The sequence below is a fragment of the Rosa rugosa genome, chromosome 1, assembly GCF_958449725.1.
Source record: "Rosa rugosa chromosome 1, drRosRugo1.1, whole genome shotgun sequence".
Taxonomy (NCBI): Eukaryota; Viridiplantae; Streptophyta; class Magnoliopsida; order Rosales; family Rosaceae; genus Rosa; species Rosa rugosa.
Genome location: NC_084820.1, coordinates 45837442 through 45854702, shown reverse-complemented (window position 1 = coordinate 45854702; position 17261 = coordinate 45837442). Strand labels below are relative to the sequence as shown.

Here is a 17261-nt window from a genome sequence, read left to right as displayed (position 1 = left end):
GTCTATTTTGATTTGGAACTTGGTTTTATTTAACTGGTTTGGTGATCATTGCTTTTGATCAGAGTAGATAAATTGGATGCTGAAACCAGTTGTTCATAGTTGAGATTGGTTGATTTATTACCCGAGCTGGCATCCAAAGTCTAACAGCCCTGATTCTCGCACTTGGTATGAATTTCTCAGCCAATCTTATTCTTTCTTGTTCCCAAAATTGTTTGAGATCTGCCTACTACTGATGTATTATATGTGATTCTGTACTTTGTAATTTTTGAATCTTGTATTTTGTTACTGATAAAATATTATCAGTATGGCCAAGCATTTAAGTTTTAATCAAACTCCCCAGCTGATCAGGGAGGATGAATTTTAATTTGGTGATGATGATTTCTATGACTAGGCTGAGATTGTAAGTGTTTTTAATTAAGCATGATTATGAAGTTAGTTTTGTGCAAGTAGATAATACTTCCCTTTTGACAGTTCGATTATATATGCTGTACTCTTTTGAGAAAATCTTGTGAGTTCATGTTGTCTTCTGACCAAATATTCACTAGTGCAATCCTTTACATTACTATAGGAGTTTCAGTAATACTATAGGAGTTTGATTGTATTAACTTAAATGTGTGTTTGCTAGCTGGAATAATGACATAATGGACTTCACAAGGCTAGGTTGCGTATTTCTTACTTTATTTGTTTTCTTTCTTTGTTGTTTATGGTTCTATGATACTTTTGTATCACTTGAGTGTTTACCTCCTTGTGAGGATACTTTTATTTGCTACCAATTTTCTTTGTTTTTGCACTTCTGATGTAAGAGTCTATTTGATTGCATTTATAATACCTAAATAACAACCAGAGAGTTTGGAACACTAAGTATGGCTCAAGGAAGTACAATTGCATGGCCTATCAAGGACATCAAGTTGGTTTAGCTAGTGTTGAAACTTTGAGGTAATTTATTCTCTGATCTCTTTTTCTTCCATATCTGTGTGCAGATATAAGGTGACTTTTGTTCTTTTTGGTTTTCTGGTTCTTACTTCTTAGTTTCATTGCAAATTATCTGAGTTTTCATTTAGCATCAGATTTTTATTGCATTGTTGGATAGTCTGAAAGAGCTGCATTTTTTTGCTAGATTTTGGGCTTATCTACAGGTTCTGTTTTACAGAGTTCATATATCTTCTCCTAAGTTGAGAGCTTGGGTTTTACTTTTGGTGTGATTGGAGGAATGGAAAAGCGCTATGGCCGGATACTTGCACTCTCTTTTAGTGTTTGTTGGTTTATTTTGTGTTTTTATGTCATTGATTGTTTTCAGAAAAGTTGTGCTGAAATATTAGGTAATTGAACTTGTTACTGTTAGTGAAAAATTGACATCTTCATTATATGTTTAACTCAGATGGTCATTTGCTATTAGATGGTTTGCTGAGTACTTGCTTCTGTTTATTATTAACTGTGTTTTACATTCATAACAGGGACTTCTAGTTTTTGAGGGACTTCCAGATTTTGAGGTTTATATTAACATGCCCTACTGATGATAAAGTGCTCAAAGTGATGGTCGATCGAGAGAATCTACATTTGGATAGTTAGATGTTCAAAAGATGATGCGGTATATTTTGTAATATGCTATATTCTTAACATAAGTTTAAACTCAAGTTGGCTAGAAATTGTACTGAGTCTGTAGTACAAGTTTGTTAAAACCGTTTCTATTATCTATGATATATATGTTGATTCACCTGTACTTTGAGATTATTATTCTTGCTTAAGATTTACAAAATGAAATGTTAGTTGACCATTTTTGGATTATGAGCAGCCACGAAACCTCTCTGCCATAAAGACTTTTATGGCAGCCTATGTACGTCGTAAGCGACATAAAAATTGACAGGAAAGCCTTTTACAGCGTGCAAATTGGGCTGTAAAAAACTGGGCAACTACTTCTTTTACGGCATGCAAAAGTGTGCCATAAAAACAGTCTTTTACGGCATTTGAAATAGGCGGTAAATAGAGTGCTAGATAGCCTTTTACGGCATGCCTTGTGTGCCGTAATAAGTGGTCTAAAAAGTCATTTATGGCGTGCTTTCTTGACATTCACGGCGTGCAAACATCCCATAAATCAAATTGGATATAGTTGAGAATATATTTACGGCCTGCTTGGATGCACAATTACGGCCCTCTTACGAACGCCGTTAAAGGGTAATGTCTTTTACGGCTCCGGCATTTGCAGCCTGCATTTGTGCGCCCTAAAAGGGTATTTACGGCGCACATTGTGCGCGGTAAAAGACTGTTTTTGGTGTAATGCATGACCTCATTCTCTCAATCCCAATCTGCTTGTGGAGTCCCGCTGCTCTGTGTTTCCCTGGGGAATGCAGATCGATCTATGGCGTGTTGGACCGAGACGTCAAGGAAAGATTTAGGCTCAATGGAGGCTGGGCAGGTGAGCGGCTCCGCTTGGGCGCTGCCGGCGATGACGCAAGATGAGGCAAGCCTGCGATCTGTAGCTCTGGTGACGAGCGGCTGTGATTATAGCTGGACGAGTAAGGCGGCGGCAGCGGTGACGCTATTGGCGCCGGAGTTGCTAGTTTGGCAGATCAGAATCCTCATCCAACCTTTTTCGTTCATCTGGTTCCGACCAGATTCAATATTCCATGGCGTGGGCTGGGGAGTCCAAATGGTGCAACTGGCCCTGTGGTTGCACTTGAAGCTTTTCCATATTGTGGTCTTCGCAGCGTCTGGTGGCGGTGCAGTCCGTGGCATGGGGCTGCTGGATCATGGTTGCACGACGCCAGGATTGGCTGGGCCTTTTGGGCTTGCTTACTTCTTTTGGGGCTGGGTTGAGGTCTTTGGGCCTTATCTTGGGCCTCATGAGGAGTGGGTCAGCCTTCTATGGCCGGGTCTCATTTAAGTTTTTCTGTACTTAGCCTATTTACTTGTCTTTGGTAACATAGTTTATAGGCTTTCTTGAATAAGTGAGCATGGGTACCGTCAAATGATCGGATCTAATCTATGTATCGATGTGGTATACCACAAACTCTTTATCTACCCAGAGATGGTAGAGGGAGGATATGTAATGGTCCTTTCTGGCCTGAGTTTATTAATATATCGACATGATATTCTTCAAAAATGTATAATAGTATAGTAATATATAGGGATAATAACCACTTACCCAGAAAATACCAAATAGCATCCCATACACTCCACCAACTTATTTTAAACCCCATTCACACAGAGAAAATTTTTCTCCCAACTTTTCCTTTCACCTTTTATTTATACCATCAGTACCCCTATCTCTCTCATTCTTGCTTTTACTTTACTCTATTTCCTATTATTTTCTTTTGATGAAACATGGTGGGCCCATCTTGAATTTATTTGTCTAGATAGTAATTGCAGCTAAAATTCATCCTCTACATTCGACGGTAAACAGTATTCCACTATTCATAATTTCGATTATTGATAGACTTAAATTAGTAGCTATTTGTAACAATACTAGTAAAGAATTGAAGAAAGAAAGAGAAAAGCTGAAAAAATTGAAATATCTTAGAGAAAATCTAAAAAGAGAAACTCCAGACTATTGGAATATTATTTTTAGAATTCAAGAAAGAATCTATAAAATTGAACAAGAGATTGAAAGTCTCTTATATATGCTAAAAGATGAACAAAACCCTCTTGATTATTTGAGCATTGGTTAGATCCGCAAATCACTGGTATTAGAGCTTGTAAAATAGCTCAGCAGGAGAATCCCCTATGGGGACAATTTCTGATTTAATAATAGAGAGACTGAATTCTCTATTAAAATCTTCTGATGAAAAATATCAGATCCTGCAGAAAGAACTATCTAGATGTCAAGATCATCTAGAAAAAATTCTTGTTATAATCCACCAATTAGAAAAATTGGAAAACAAACTGGATTATATCAAAGAACTTCTAAAAACGGAAGAAGAAAAGCTAACAAGTGTTAGTAGAAAAATCATTGAACAACAAAAAATGTTGGATTCCATGAAGAATATACTGAAGGACAAGAAAGTGCCTACAGTAAAACCAAAGAAGACTAATGGATTCAAACCATTAGAAAGACCAGAGAATCCTGTTCCAAACTTGATTTTTCTGGATCCCTCAACTAGTTCTACTAGTATTCGGTATGAAAAGCCGAAATAAACTCGAGATGTCAATATGATGAGCATTTTCGGGAAAAACAAAAGGAGTACAACTCCTAAATGCTGAAGAATTTGAATACAATGAAATCGAGCATGAGGTAAAAAACGCCTCAATTCCAAAGCTAGATTTCAAACAAATCTACAAAAGGGGAACGTTTGACCTGATGGATAGCCATCATTTCAAATTACTAGAATTTACAACCCCCTCCACAACAGGAGAAACAGATCTACTACTGATCACTCCTGCTGAAGTTGCCAGAGCCAGATCAAAAAATTATCAATTTATGCACATTGGAGCAGTCCAAGTTGGCATAAAACTTCTAGCTCGCGAAGGCATAAACTGTTCAGTTCTATGTGTCTTACAAGACAATAGACTAACAGATTTTCAAGCCAGTCTATTGGGAACACTCGAAGCATCCTTGTGCAATCAGGTGGCGTATTTCAACTGCTTCCCTAGTTTCTCAACCAGCTTGAAAGATGCAGCTCACTGTCTCCGACTGAGAGTCAAGACAGATGGCATATCTATGAAAAATGATATGCAAGAATTGGCAATAGTATACATGATATACTATAAACTGATGAGTACTACAGTAGAGCCAAAGACAAGGATATCAAACATCCCTGGTCTTACTACTGGATTCTTCACCAGTCAGAAGAACCATTCACAACAGATCCATAAGGTTACTTGGAATGAAGTAACTTTTTGAATGGAAATTATCTGGTCCGAAGCTACTAGCAGAAAGTGCAAAAGCAAAAATTTATGAAAATAGAAAGACTGGAGAAATCAGTCTAAATTTTGAAAATCACAGAAAAAGTGATGTTTGTCCTGAGAATATCAGGATAAACAAGAATCTTCTCAGAAGAAGCTACAGCACTAGAGAAGCTAGTGTTAGTGGTACAAAGAATTCTGAAGAACCATCAGAGTCCATCACTGAAGAAGAATTAGAAGCTGATCTAAACAGACCAGTCAATATGCTTAGAGCACAAAAGCTCTATGACCTCTATGAAGAAGCAGAATTTTGTGAAAATCTGGAACGATTAGAAAAACTAATCGAAGAAATGAAAATTTTCAAACCAGGAAAGGAAAGAAAACTCCTTCCCTACCAAGATGTCGAAATGGAAGAAGGAGAAAACTCCAAAACTTTCATCACTAGAGAAAAGGGAAAAGTGAAACTCCCTATACAGAAAGCCCCTACGGGCAGAAATGGAGAAAGAAATTCTCAAAGGTTTGTCCCAGAGGACAAGATACCCAGAGTACCAATTTCCAACTATGGTATCTGGCTAGATTTGGATAAAGCTCTAGACAAGAGAAAAACTCTTGACCAATGGGTAGACAGCCTGATGATGGCTTCAGCACTTACCCTTGGAAAATTTGAAGCTCCTGATCTTCAGATGTACTTTGAAACTACTCTCACTGGAGTAGCTAAGAAGTATTACTTCTCTTTCAAAGAAACAGTCAGAGGAAAAGAATGGCTGGAAGATATCAAAGCTTCAAAATCTCCGTATGATTTTGCAGTACCCCTATACGATCAGTTCTGTGGAGATCTTTCAAATCTAAGTGAAAAGGCTAAAGAAACGGCCAAATCAAATATCTATGCACTCAAAATCTGTGATATGAGATATTTTGAAGAATACTTGAATGAATTTCAAGAATATTACTGTACAATTGGTGAACTAGAGAATACTGATCTAGTCAACATGTTGCACAGAAAACTCCCTGAACCATGGAGAACAGCTGTGCGAGAAAGCATAGCAGAAAAACCAATTGAAAGATTTTCAGTTGGAGGAATTGCCGACAGAATCCGGCAATTACTGAATGAACAATGCAAAGCCAATCTTAGAGCAAAGATGGCTAAGAAACAACTTAAAGGAGTTGAAAATTTCTGTTACGGAATATTGGATATGCCAACCAACTGGGGATGTCATGAATCCAAGTTCTACAGAAAGAAGAAAGGAAGATATTACTCGAAAAAATTCAAAAAGAGTAATCAAAAAAAGAATTGGAAATTCAAGAAGAGTTCCAATTACAAGAAACAACATGATGAAGATCCAAAAAAGAAATTCTTCAAGAAAAAGAAGAATACTAGTCAACATAAACAACCAAGCAAGAAAGCTTGCAGATGTTGGTTATGTAAAGTCGAAGGACACTATGCCAATGAATGCCCGGAAAAGGATAAAAGATCTTCTACTAAAGCTCTCTTTGAAGAATATGAGCATATAGTAGAATCAGCAAATATGAAAGGCTACGAAATAGCCTATTCTGATGATGAAGAAGACGACAGGTCAGTTTATTCTGCCTGGTCTGAAGAAGATTCATCTGAGTCTGAGACAGATTCTGAAGTAGAGTACTTCGAATCCAGACAAATGAATGTTTTGAAAATCAAAAACTGGGAAGAAAGCAAGACAGAATCCTTAATGTCTTCTTATCAGGTGAACCCTGGTACATTCGTTTGTGACTACTGCTTATGTCACGAAAAGAATGGTCTCCCTATGTTTTGTGAAGAGTCAAAAAAGACTTATCACAAAGAATGCTTCATAGCAGAAGCAAGAAGAAAAACCAAGAATGGCCTTGTCAGCCAATTGGTTGAACAAGAATATGAAGAATATTTCTCTGAACAAAAAGAGAAAGAAGTAGAAACTCTGTTCCAAGAAATCATGGAACCATCTTCCTCAAAAATAAAGGAAGAAATCATCGAAGAAGAAAAAATCGATGAAAACTTAAATTTTGAACTGGTTGAACCACCAGAAATTGTTCTAGAAGAATGTAATCCATTCATTCCAAAGGAACAAGCTCAAGAAAATGGGCTTCAACAATCGAAAGTCGTCTCTACAAGTAGATACAGCAACTACATAGAGATTGGGCTAAAATTCCCTGATCACAAAAAATATCATCTACATGCATTTGTAGATATGGATCGGGATTTACAGTTGCAAAAAGATTTGCAATTCCAGAAGAACTCTGGAAAGAAGATAAGAAAAGAACTGCTACTGGTGTCACATTTGATGGAAGCCATCTCACCATGAATAAAGTAGCAAAAAATGTTCAGATCACCATTGGTGGAGGAACATTTACCATCCATAACGTCTGGCAATCTGAAGGCCAAGGCGCAGATTTCTTGTTGGGAAATGATTTCATTCTCCAACAGAGATTTATTCAGAATGAAGAAGCAATAGGCTTCAGAAAAGGAGAAAGGGTGTTCTGGGCTGATCGGCTTACTCAGGCCAGAAGTATTGTAGGTCCACACTTTACTACACAATATCAGAGATCACAACAGAATAGTGGTGATCTTACCCCCTACAAACCCAAATTTGAACCCATACTCCAAATCAAACAACAAGAAGAATTACTTGTTGAAGAATCTTCTGAAGAAGAAGAAGAAGAAGAAACTAGTGAAGAAGAAGAAGCTAGTTTCATTCATGAGCATAACCTCAAGCACTTTCAGAATAAGCTTGAGTCTCAGAAAATTTCCACTCTTGAGAAAATCAAGAAATTACTCGAGCAGAACATCGATGCAGATCCCCAGAAGTTTTGGGAAAAAGACCCAGTGGTCTGTGAATTAAGATTGCATGACATGAATGCTATCTTTCATGTCAAAGCTATTCCTCAGTACAAAGAGGAAGATCAAAAAGAATTCAGAAAAGATATTGAAGATCTCCTGAAAAAGAGATTAATTCAACATTCCACTAGCCCTCATCATGCTCCAGTATTCTACGTGAGAAACCATGCAGAAACGCTAAGAGGAAAAGCTAGAATGGTGATTGACTACAGAGATGTCAACAAGAAGAATGACAAAGACGGTTATCAAATTGCTCAAGTAAGAGTACTGATTAACCAGCTCAGAGGAGCTAAAGTCTTTTCGAAATTCGATGCAAAGTCGGGTTTCTGGCAGGTCAAGATGCATCCTGAGAGTGTACCTCTCACTGCATTTGGAACACCACAAGGACATTACGAATGGTTAGTAATGCCTTTTGGTCTAAAGCAAGCTCCCTCGATCTTCCAGAGAAAAATGGATAATATCTTCAAACAAGTTGCGGAGTTCTGCGTCGTCTATATAGATGACATTCTGGTCTTCTCCAAAAACAGAGAAGAACATATGAAACACCTCCATGAGGTTGTAAAGCTGATAGTTCAGCATGGAATCATCCTAGGTGAAAAGAAAATCTTCTTTATCCTTGATGAAGTTGATTTCCTAGGAATAAATATCAAAAATGGAGTGATAAAACTCCAACCTCATATCCTTGAGAAGATCTGGAAATTCCCTGATAGAATTCCTGATGCTAAGAGTCTAGAGAGATTCCTCGGTGTCATAAATTATGGGAGAGATTTTATCCCTAAAATATCAGGGTTAACAACAATATTATTTCCTAAAACAAGTTCCAAAAGAAAATGGAATTTCACTGAAGACGATGAAAAAATTGTGAAGCAGATAAAAAATCTCTGCAAAAACCTCCCTCCTCTTCAACAACCAGAAGAGAATGATGAAATTATCCTCCAAACAGATGCGAGTGATAATTATTGGTCCGGTGTTGTTCTGGCTAAAACGCCTGGAACTAACATTGAAAAGATCTGTAAATTTTGTAGTGGCAAGTTCAGCCCTGCAGAACTGAATTATCCCACAGGGGAAAAAGAAATTTTAGCTGTTAAGAAAACAATTTTAAATTCTCCAGCTTTCCTTGGAAAACCCTTTATTGTCCGCACCGATTGTGCCAGAGTAAAGAATTTCAAAAATTTCAAACTTGATAAAGCTGCTGATAGAGGAAGACTAGCAAACTAGCAATTATTCCTTAACCAATATGATTATGTTGTTGAATTAATTGCAGGAAACAAGAACTATCTTCCAGACACCTTAACAAGAGAATTAGCCATGTTCAGTAGAAGAAATGATGACGATGATGAAGGTCGCAATCCCAGAAGCAGAAGAGCTGGGAAAGAACATGAAACCAATGAGGATCCTAAATAAAAAATCCTCAAGAGATTTCTGCTGAGTCCAAGAGGCTTAGCCACAACTGATCAATCCCAGGGTAAAGGATTGGCTAGCCCGTCTCAAACGGCAGACGGTAAAGGCTCATCAAGACCGTTGACGGCTGTTGCTTTGCCAAAAAGCAAACCTACTCCAACTGGAGTAATAAATGTTTTCAACTATGAACTTCGAACTTTCGATACTCCTGTGTTCAGAACTGGCAGGAGATTAGCTTACCACCAGAAGGCAATTCTGGATTATCTTTTATTTGCCTTTGAGGAAAGAAGCAGTGGTCTAATGTTTCCAGCTCTTTTTGCATTAGCTGAAGAACTTTATGAAAATGCAAGACCACAGTTCGAAGAATTACAGCAGAGTGCTGTCAAGAAAGAAAAAATTCACTTCCTAGAAGATCCTGAAAGTGCTAGGGTCCCTATCATAGCACTCAAAGAATCAAACTGGCATGAATTCCATTGTCTGATAGGAAGCCATAATTCTGAAGATCGAATTCCTCCAACCCTCTTCATCATTGCAGGACCTTATGTTGGAAGATACCTGGTAAATGTTCAGAGTGTACATCCGCAAGAACACAAGCTTTGGCTTGTTGAAAATGGTTTTGTCCATAATCTGTGGACTAAATCTAATGATGATCTCAAAGGCTTGCCTCCAATCCTTGTCAACACAGTAAAAAATATAAGAAAAAATGACTGTACGCTTCGTCTGAAGTTCAGATCCACTCCCCCAGAATGGATCAAGAAGGCAAATGGTGAGGTTGAATATATTTCTGCGTATCATTATGTGAGAATTATTCAAAGAAAATATCTTCAACCTGCCTGTGTTGGGTACAATGGCCAACCAAACTCAAGCATCCCTTGGATGAAAGCCATGGCCCTAGAATATATCAAGAAGATCATCTCTGAAGATATCAGCAATACCTTCCTGGCAGCAAGAGAAAAAACAATTATCACTGCATACGATCATCCTGACGTAGTCAGCAGCGACCTATTCCTATCTCTCACTAGAAAAGAGATAGACTCGACAATGGCATGCATGCAATGGGTGGAAAAGCTTGAAAATGACAACCACTACAAGATGTATGTTGATACAGATGTCGAAGACAATGCTACAACAGTAAGAATGGCACAGACAGACAACAACTCCTTTGTCTTTGGCCATAATTCAGAAACAGACGAGAACATGTGAAGCTTCGGGTGTAGAAAGCACCGAAAGCACTTTTGGATTTTTCCCAAAAGCTACTTTTACTTTACAAAAAGATAAGGTGAAAAACATTTCACTTCAAGGAATCTGCTTTTCCCTGTCCGACCTCCACCAGCAGGAGCACTCAGGAAAGCAGGAAATCACGGAGTCGTGCTGTACATTTTTATATTTTGAATTCCAGTTTGGAGTCCGCTCTCTATATAAGGAGCTTTAGTTTCATTTGTGAAGCATTTGAAAATTTCCATATCAGTTCTAAAACTCAAAAATAGTATAGCAGTGTGCTTCATTCCTGTCTAGTGTGAAGTAGTGTGCTTTCATTACAAGTAAGTACTGTAACTCAGTCTCATGGATAGCTAAACAGCTTTTTAGCTGTTTACCTGAGAATGAGGCTCTGGATTCTTAGCTTGTAATTATGTTTATATGAATTATTTCAGTGTGTTCACCCACTTCATCAAAGTTTTTAAATTCAGCAAGTTATCTGTTATCTGTTGTTATACTAATTATGTTCTACCATTATCATATACTCTCTTTAAGTTCAGATCTCCTCCAGCTTAGGAAACTTTGCCACAGCTTAAGATAGAAACAAGCAGCAGTGATTCCGCCTGTTAAAGTAATCGTTAGGTGAAAAACTTGGGCATGTTGAAGGCTAGTTTTGTTTTTCTTTTAAGTTGGAACAGGGTTTTCTAAGTAAAAGTGAATTTTGAACCCAAAAGTCAGCATATGATATACTAGGCACTACTTTAGAAATGACTACCCTTATGAGTCTTTTTCCCTAAAAGTTGTGTACTTGGGCAAAATACATAGATGATGGATCAAATGGGCAAAATACCATGAGTTTTTGGGCAAACGGGCTTAACCCCTTGTTCATACCTACACTAGCAAGCTAGTTCTCTACATCACCAAGCATAAGTAACACCCTCTTTGGGACATCCACAAGCCATGGTGAGGCCCAACCAAGACTTGCATCTTGTAGCCCTATGTTCAAGCTACGCGGCGGTATCCGGAAGTCGCAAATCCGCCACCGGGAAGCCACGTTCCCGCCCTTGCCAAGATGCCTCCACAACATGGCTTTCTACATGCTTTTCTAGACTAGAATAGTAGCTTTGCTTGTCCCACATCGAAGAACAAGTAAAAGAGAAGCATTCCTTCATCTATAAAAGGAATGCCTCCTCCCACAACTCATTGATTCATTCACTCCATTACAACACACTTTGTAATCATGTTAGGCCGCAAGGCTCGACACACACTAGTATAAGCTTTCAAGTGGACGTAGTCTCCCGCTCATGCGGAGGCGAACCACTATACATCTCGTGTCAACTCTCTCTCTCTCTCTCTTTACTTAGTTAACTAGAGTCCCCCCGGATTCTAACATTAACACCCCTAATATATATTATCCATGTAAAAGAAGCAGTGAGGATGATAGATCTGCGTTGGGCTTTTGTTTTTATTTTGGTTTGGGCAATTTATTTTGTCATTTTTCTCTAGGAGCCTAGAACCATTTATTTTCCTTATTCAGGAACATATACATACTGATACTGCCTTGCTACTTCCTATTCAATTACACGTACGCCTTTTCCCCAAATTTTCAGCCGGGACCTGGAACTCATCTGGTCTCTTCATACCTCCCTTCCCTGCTCCATATTATTAGAATAAGTAAATTTAGGGCTATCACTAAGTCGGTTCGAATTGGTTATAAGTTTTATCAACTACAAAAACAAAGCCTTCAGTTTCAGAATAGAGTTATCAATTAACAACCAAAAAAATTTGGTATTTAATCATATCTACCAAATTCAATTTTTCAATTTTCAGTATTAGCAACTTTATAACAAGTAATTCTTTGTAATATAAATTAGAATTAAAAATATTACATTTTTTTAATTTGATGAGTTCTCGAAAACTTTGCAATCATCTGCTTATTAGATTATCTAGCTCCATTATGTATATCTGACATCAAGTTTTAGTCATTTTCAATAAAACTAATTATTTAACTATCTTTTACTAGGTTACCTAAAATACATGTACTATTAATCTACTATTAGTAATAATGCTAATATTATTATCAAAATAGTTATGTTTGTATTTCTTAATTTACACGTATGTGTATTGAAAACTAGTACACATAGCTCATATTTAGATAATTGATATTTGATAGAGTCAGTATTTATCAAAATAAAACCAATTTTTTCAGTAACATTCGATTTCTGTTTTATCGGTTTCGATTATCAAAAAGTCAGTTTACCTTACTTATAATATCTGTTGATATTTGGTCAATTTGATAATTACCAAACCAAATGGCAGCCTTAGGTAAATTTCTTTCTACGATACCTGATGTATGGCTAATTGGACACTTTGGCACCTAGTCTTCAAAAGAGAACAATTTGATACTTGGACTTAGGCTCCGTTTGACATTTTTGTACTTCTATTAATTTTTCAGTTATATATAAGGATAAAATTGACATTTAGAATACATTTATAAAAATACAATAACAAAAATGAGTTTTGTGGGTTGATGGTCGTTCTTCGTCATTTTACAGGTATGAATATAATTATTGGTTTTGAGTTATTTTATTTATTTATTTATTTTTTTGAGTAAAACATCATAGAGATTTTCATTAATGTAGGGGTAAGGCCAGAACAACTATTACTTATCATTCCGCTACCATCTATAGATAGACAAGAAGTTGTGATGAACACACTACAGTGATACATAGGATAGGACAATTCATTTGACATGTCATGCTCACTTATACAAAGCAAGCCTATTTAACTATGAACCAGTACGCATAATAATAGGCTAGTTTAAATAGAAAACTAACTAAAGGGTGGGTATAAAAATCCAACACTCAATCTGGACCCAAGAAAGTCAGGCCCAAAATCTATCTCCAATGCTCCAAGTCCAACCAGCGGCCCAAGAAGCCCATCAAGGACAAGAGACCCACTAGATATTCTAACCCCAACAAACCAAGTCCAAAGCCTAACAGGGCTCCAAACCCATATGAGGGCCCAATAAGCCTATTAAGACCCAAATCTAGCTGCCATGTTGAACACCACCATGATGACGGCATTGCCATCAACTTTGGTTGATCAGATAACCACCACAATAAGAGAACCATTGCCGTCGAAGTCACCCAGAACCGGGTTTGAACTTGGGTCCAAGCACAACCCAAATACACAGCCAACCATATTGATATGGATACCCAAAGCCAAATCATTTGATCTCTGGCATCGCCGCTTCGAATCACCGCCCTCCTGTTCAACCATAACCAGCAGGCTACGTGAAGCGCAACGTGAAACACCAACATCACGGTGAAGCTTGCATCACCCAGTATCGCCTCCATCAGAAGCATAACAGTCCAAGTTGGATTCAAACTGGACCCAATTAAACCGGCACCGCTGCACTCCACTATCATCATCGACAGAAGAAGACCCAATCGCAATGACCTCAAGTAGTCCTCTTCCGATCGGATCCACCTACCAAGTCGCAATCGGTCTCGAGTACGATCCACAGTTTCAAAATTAGCATCTCCGAACACTAAATGAAATCGCAGGCTAAAAACCCAAAAGAAGGTCGTGATCAAGAGTTCTCGACGTTGAAATTCGACGAAGTTGATCTCGACCGGTGATGACTTTGACACCCCATAGCATGGCTGAATACCCAAGTCAGGGCTATATCTAATTCACCGAAAGTAGTCTCGTGGGTATTCAAATCACGACGACTAAATTTTTAAACATGAATTCAAATATGTCATCTTCAACATAACCCAAAAGCATTAATCCATGTTCATTTGCTCATAAAGGACCGAGAAAATGATGAAGACCCATGGCGGCAGGGTTGATGGCCATCAACCCACAAAGCTCATGTTTTTTATTTTATTTTTATAAATATATTGTAAATGTAAATTTTATCCGTATATTTAACTGAAAAATTAACAGATGTATCAAAAGGTCAGATGGAGCCTAATAAGTTCAAGTATCAAATTGTACTCCTTTGAAGACTAGATACCAAATTATCTAATTAACCATACCTCGGATACCATAAAAGAAATTTATCTTACTAAAATTGTGCCAATAAAGCCCGCTATAATAGGTTTGTGGGTGAGAAGATGACCCACCAAATAATGGTAGTCATGTTGCAACTCTAGCAGAATACCGAGTCTTTTTTTTTTTCTTTTTTCTTTTTTCTTTTTTCTTTTTTCTTTGTTCTTTTTTCTTTTTTCTTTTTTCTTTTGGTCAAGTAGTAGAACACCAAGTCAGGTTGGAAAACCAATAAGTTTGTTCCAAGACTAAAACTTTTACAAATTCGGAATGTTAGCCGGTATCACAGTACGTGCATTAATGTCTCCCTCCAGAGAGTAGGTGATCACTGAGAGAGAGAGTAGGAATAGTCAAGCATGGAACATAGAATAGTATAGCCTTTCTATACGGCTATACCACGTAGAAATAATGGTCGGAAATTGCCACCTCATTTCGGTCTTGATTCCACACGTTGGACTCAAAAAATGCAAAACAGAACATATAAAGATGACCGGCGTTCACATACGAAGAATCAGTCGGTACTTGACACGGCAAGGCTTCGCCGCGTCTAGGACTCCAAAAAGTCATCCACCCTTTTGGTCTTTTCTCATTCACTTAAGCCCTATTTATAGGGCTATAGGCTTCAATTCTTTCTTTGGAACATATATTCTTATCATCAGACATCAGTAGTACTCGCATACAATAGCATTTGAAGAAAAGAGGGGTAAACAGATCAACAAAGGAGAAGCTAAAGAGATCGAGATGGAGGGCCAGAAGAAAATTATGGTTGTTTTTGGGTTAGTTGCGGCTGTGTTTCTGCACAGTGTGGCTGCGCAGACGGCGCATGTGGTGGGAGGCAGCTTAGGTTGGACCATACCACAGAATGGTGCACAAGAGTATGCCACTTGGGCTTCTGGTCAGAAGTTCCTAGTTGGTGATGTTTTGAGTGAGTCTCCGATATCATCAATCCCATCATTCCCATCATGATTCTTTTACTCTTTGCATGAAACCAAATTACTAAATCTTCTGTCTTCCTGGACTAAATCCTTTGAATAATTAGTGTATCTAGTGCACTCATTACGTACTCTTTTCTAACATTTGTATCATCTCCACTATCAATCGCAGTTTTCAACTTCGCGACGGACACACACGACGTAGTGGAAGTACCCAAAGCATCTTTCGACTCATGCAGCTCCGCCAACCCAATCGGCAGCACCATCACCACCGGCCCGACCAACATCACTCTCACCGCCGCCGGCGACCACTACTACATCTGTACTTTCGGACGCCACTGCCAGTCCGGCCAGAAGCTAGCCATCACGGTCTCAACATCCGCCACGTCACCCGGAGCCTCCCCTTCTGCATCCACTCCCGTGTCCACATCTGACGCTCCTTGCCCTCCTGTCCAAGCTCCATCTCCTTCCCCCACAACCAGGGGGCCCACAGCTAGCACCCCGCCGGGATCCACTGAGTTGCCGCCGAGCTCTTCTTCCCCGTCCGCTGGGGCTGGTTTCGTTTTGTGCTTGTTGTCCCTCGTAATGGGACTTTTCTTTTAGATACGCACATATAACATTGAGTTAATTCATTATGATTTTTTGAAAGATAAAAAAATAAGGTAATTCTTGATTGTTATTCATTTTTCATGCTGAAAATGTATTATTTGAGCGTGCGGATTATCTATAAAGGATTTAATTTTTCTTTATTTGAAAATCAATTTCGATCTCTACAAATAGTATGCATGATGCGCGCTCATACAATTTTTTTTTTTTTTTTTTTGGTAATACAAAGCAAACAAAGGCCCAGAAAGGCACCAAGGAAAGAAAGCAACAGACTGAAAAAGAAGAAAAAACAAAGAAAAGCTAGCAGTGTAACATAGACCAAGCTATGGAGGTGGGCCAGCCGCGTCAAAGAGCAGAATACGCATGAGGGAGGTAGGAGGGTTGGTGACCCAATCCGCCGGACACACCCTGCGAGATGCCAAAGCTGCCACACAGTCTGCAGCAGCATTTGCATTCCTACTGGTCCAAAGCCAGTTAACACGAGCAAACTGATAGGCATTAACACGAGTGCGAGATACAATCTGAGAAGCCGACCAATCCACCGCCGAGTGGGGGTTTTTAAAGGCTGAAATCAGAACCAGAGAGTCGGATTCCAGCTGAAAAGAAGAAAGAGAGAGAGAGGAGGCTAAACTGAGGCCAAGGTTGATAGCCAGAGCTTCGGCAGCCATAGAGGAGGAGGCTAGCATTCTTTGAGAGGAGCCGCCAATTCAGGTCCCTGTAGAATCTCGAAGAATAGCCGCCAAACCACAAACAAGGGACTCTGGATCCCAAGCCGCATCAGTATTGATTTTCAGCGCTCCCCGGGCCGGAGCAACCCAACCAGCAACTTGGGATGTCTCTGAAGGGGATCTTGATGGAGTCATCTGATGTAGGGCGCGGGGAATCATGAGAAACTCCTGCGAGGCAGTAAAAGCCCTTGATGCAACAGCAATTGGATCCGGTGAGGTGTGGTTGAAAATAGTGCGACATCGTTGTTTCCAAATGTACCATAGCAGATAAACCACATGTGTTGTGAACTGGGCATCCTGAACAGCAAGATGATCACCAAACAGAGCAAGGATCCATCTATCCAACGATGTAATAGCTTGAAGATCAATTCTGTAGGAAAGAGGGTGGGAAAACCAAGCCCTAGTCGCCCACGGGCAAAGAAATAAGACATGCTCAATGGTTTCTGGATATGCATCACAGAGAGGGCACATAGGGGAAGGAGATAGATGCCTTCTGTGTCGGTTATCATTTGTTGCCAAAGCATTAGAAATAGCACGCCAAAGAAAATGCTTAATTCTGGGAGTGGCCCTGACCGCCCACAGCCATTTCCAAACCATCGCATTAATGGAATGGGAGTGAAAAGGATGTAGGGAGCGAAGTGGGGTTTGAGTCGA

At 38.9% G+C, this 17261-nt stretch overlaps 1 protein-coding gene across 1 annotated transcript; it reads left to right on the top strand.

The window, feature by feature from the left end:
• Nucleotides 1-14988: 14988 nt before the first annotated feature.
• On the top strand, nucleotides 14989-16022 carry LOC133725104 (umecyanin-like). The gene is made up of 2 exons (XM_062152222.1): nucleotides 14989-15266; nucleotides 15446-16022. The coding sequence occupies exons 1-2, from the start codon at nucleotides 15083-15085 to the stop codon at nucleotides 15874-15876; spliced, it is 615 nt and encodes a 204-aa protein (XP_062008206.1). The 5' UTR covers nucleotides 14989-15082; the 3' UTR covers nucleotides 15877-16022.
• Nucleotides 16023-17261: the final 1239 nt, after the last annotated feature.

Coding starts and splice junctions, on each gene's coding strand:
- LOC133725104 (XM_062152222.1), top strand. CDS start 15,083: ATGGAGGGCCAGAAGAAAATTATGGTTGTTTTTGGGTTAGTTGCGGCT. Junction 15,267..15,445: donor CCTAGTTGGTGATGTTTTGA/GTGAGTCTCCGA, acceptor TATCAATCGCAG/TTTTCAACTTCGCGACGGAC.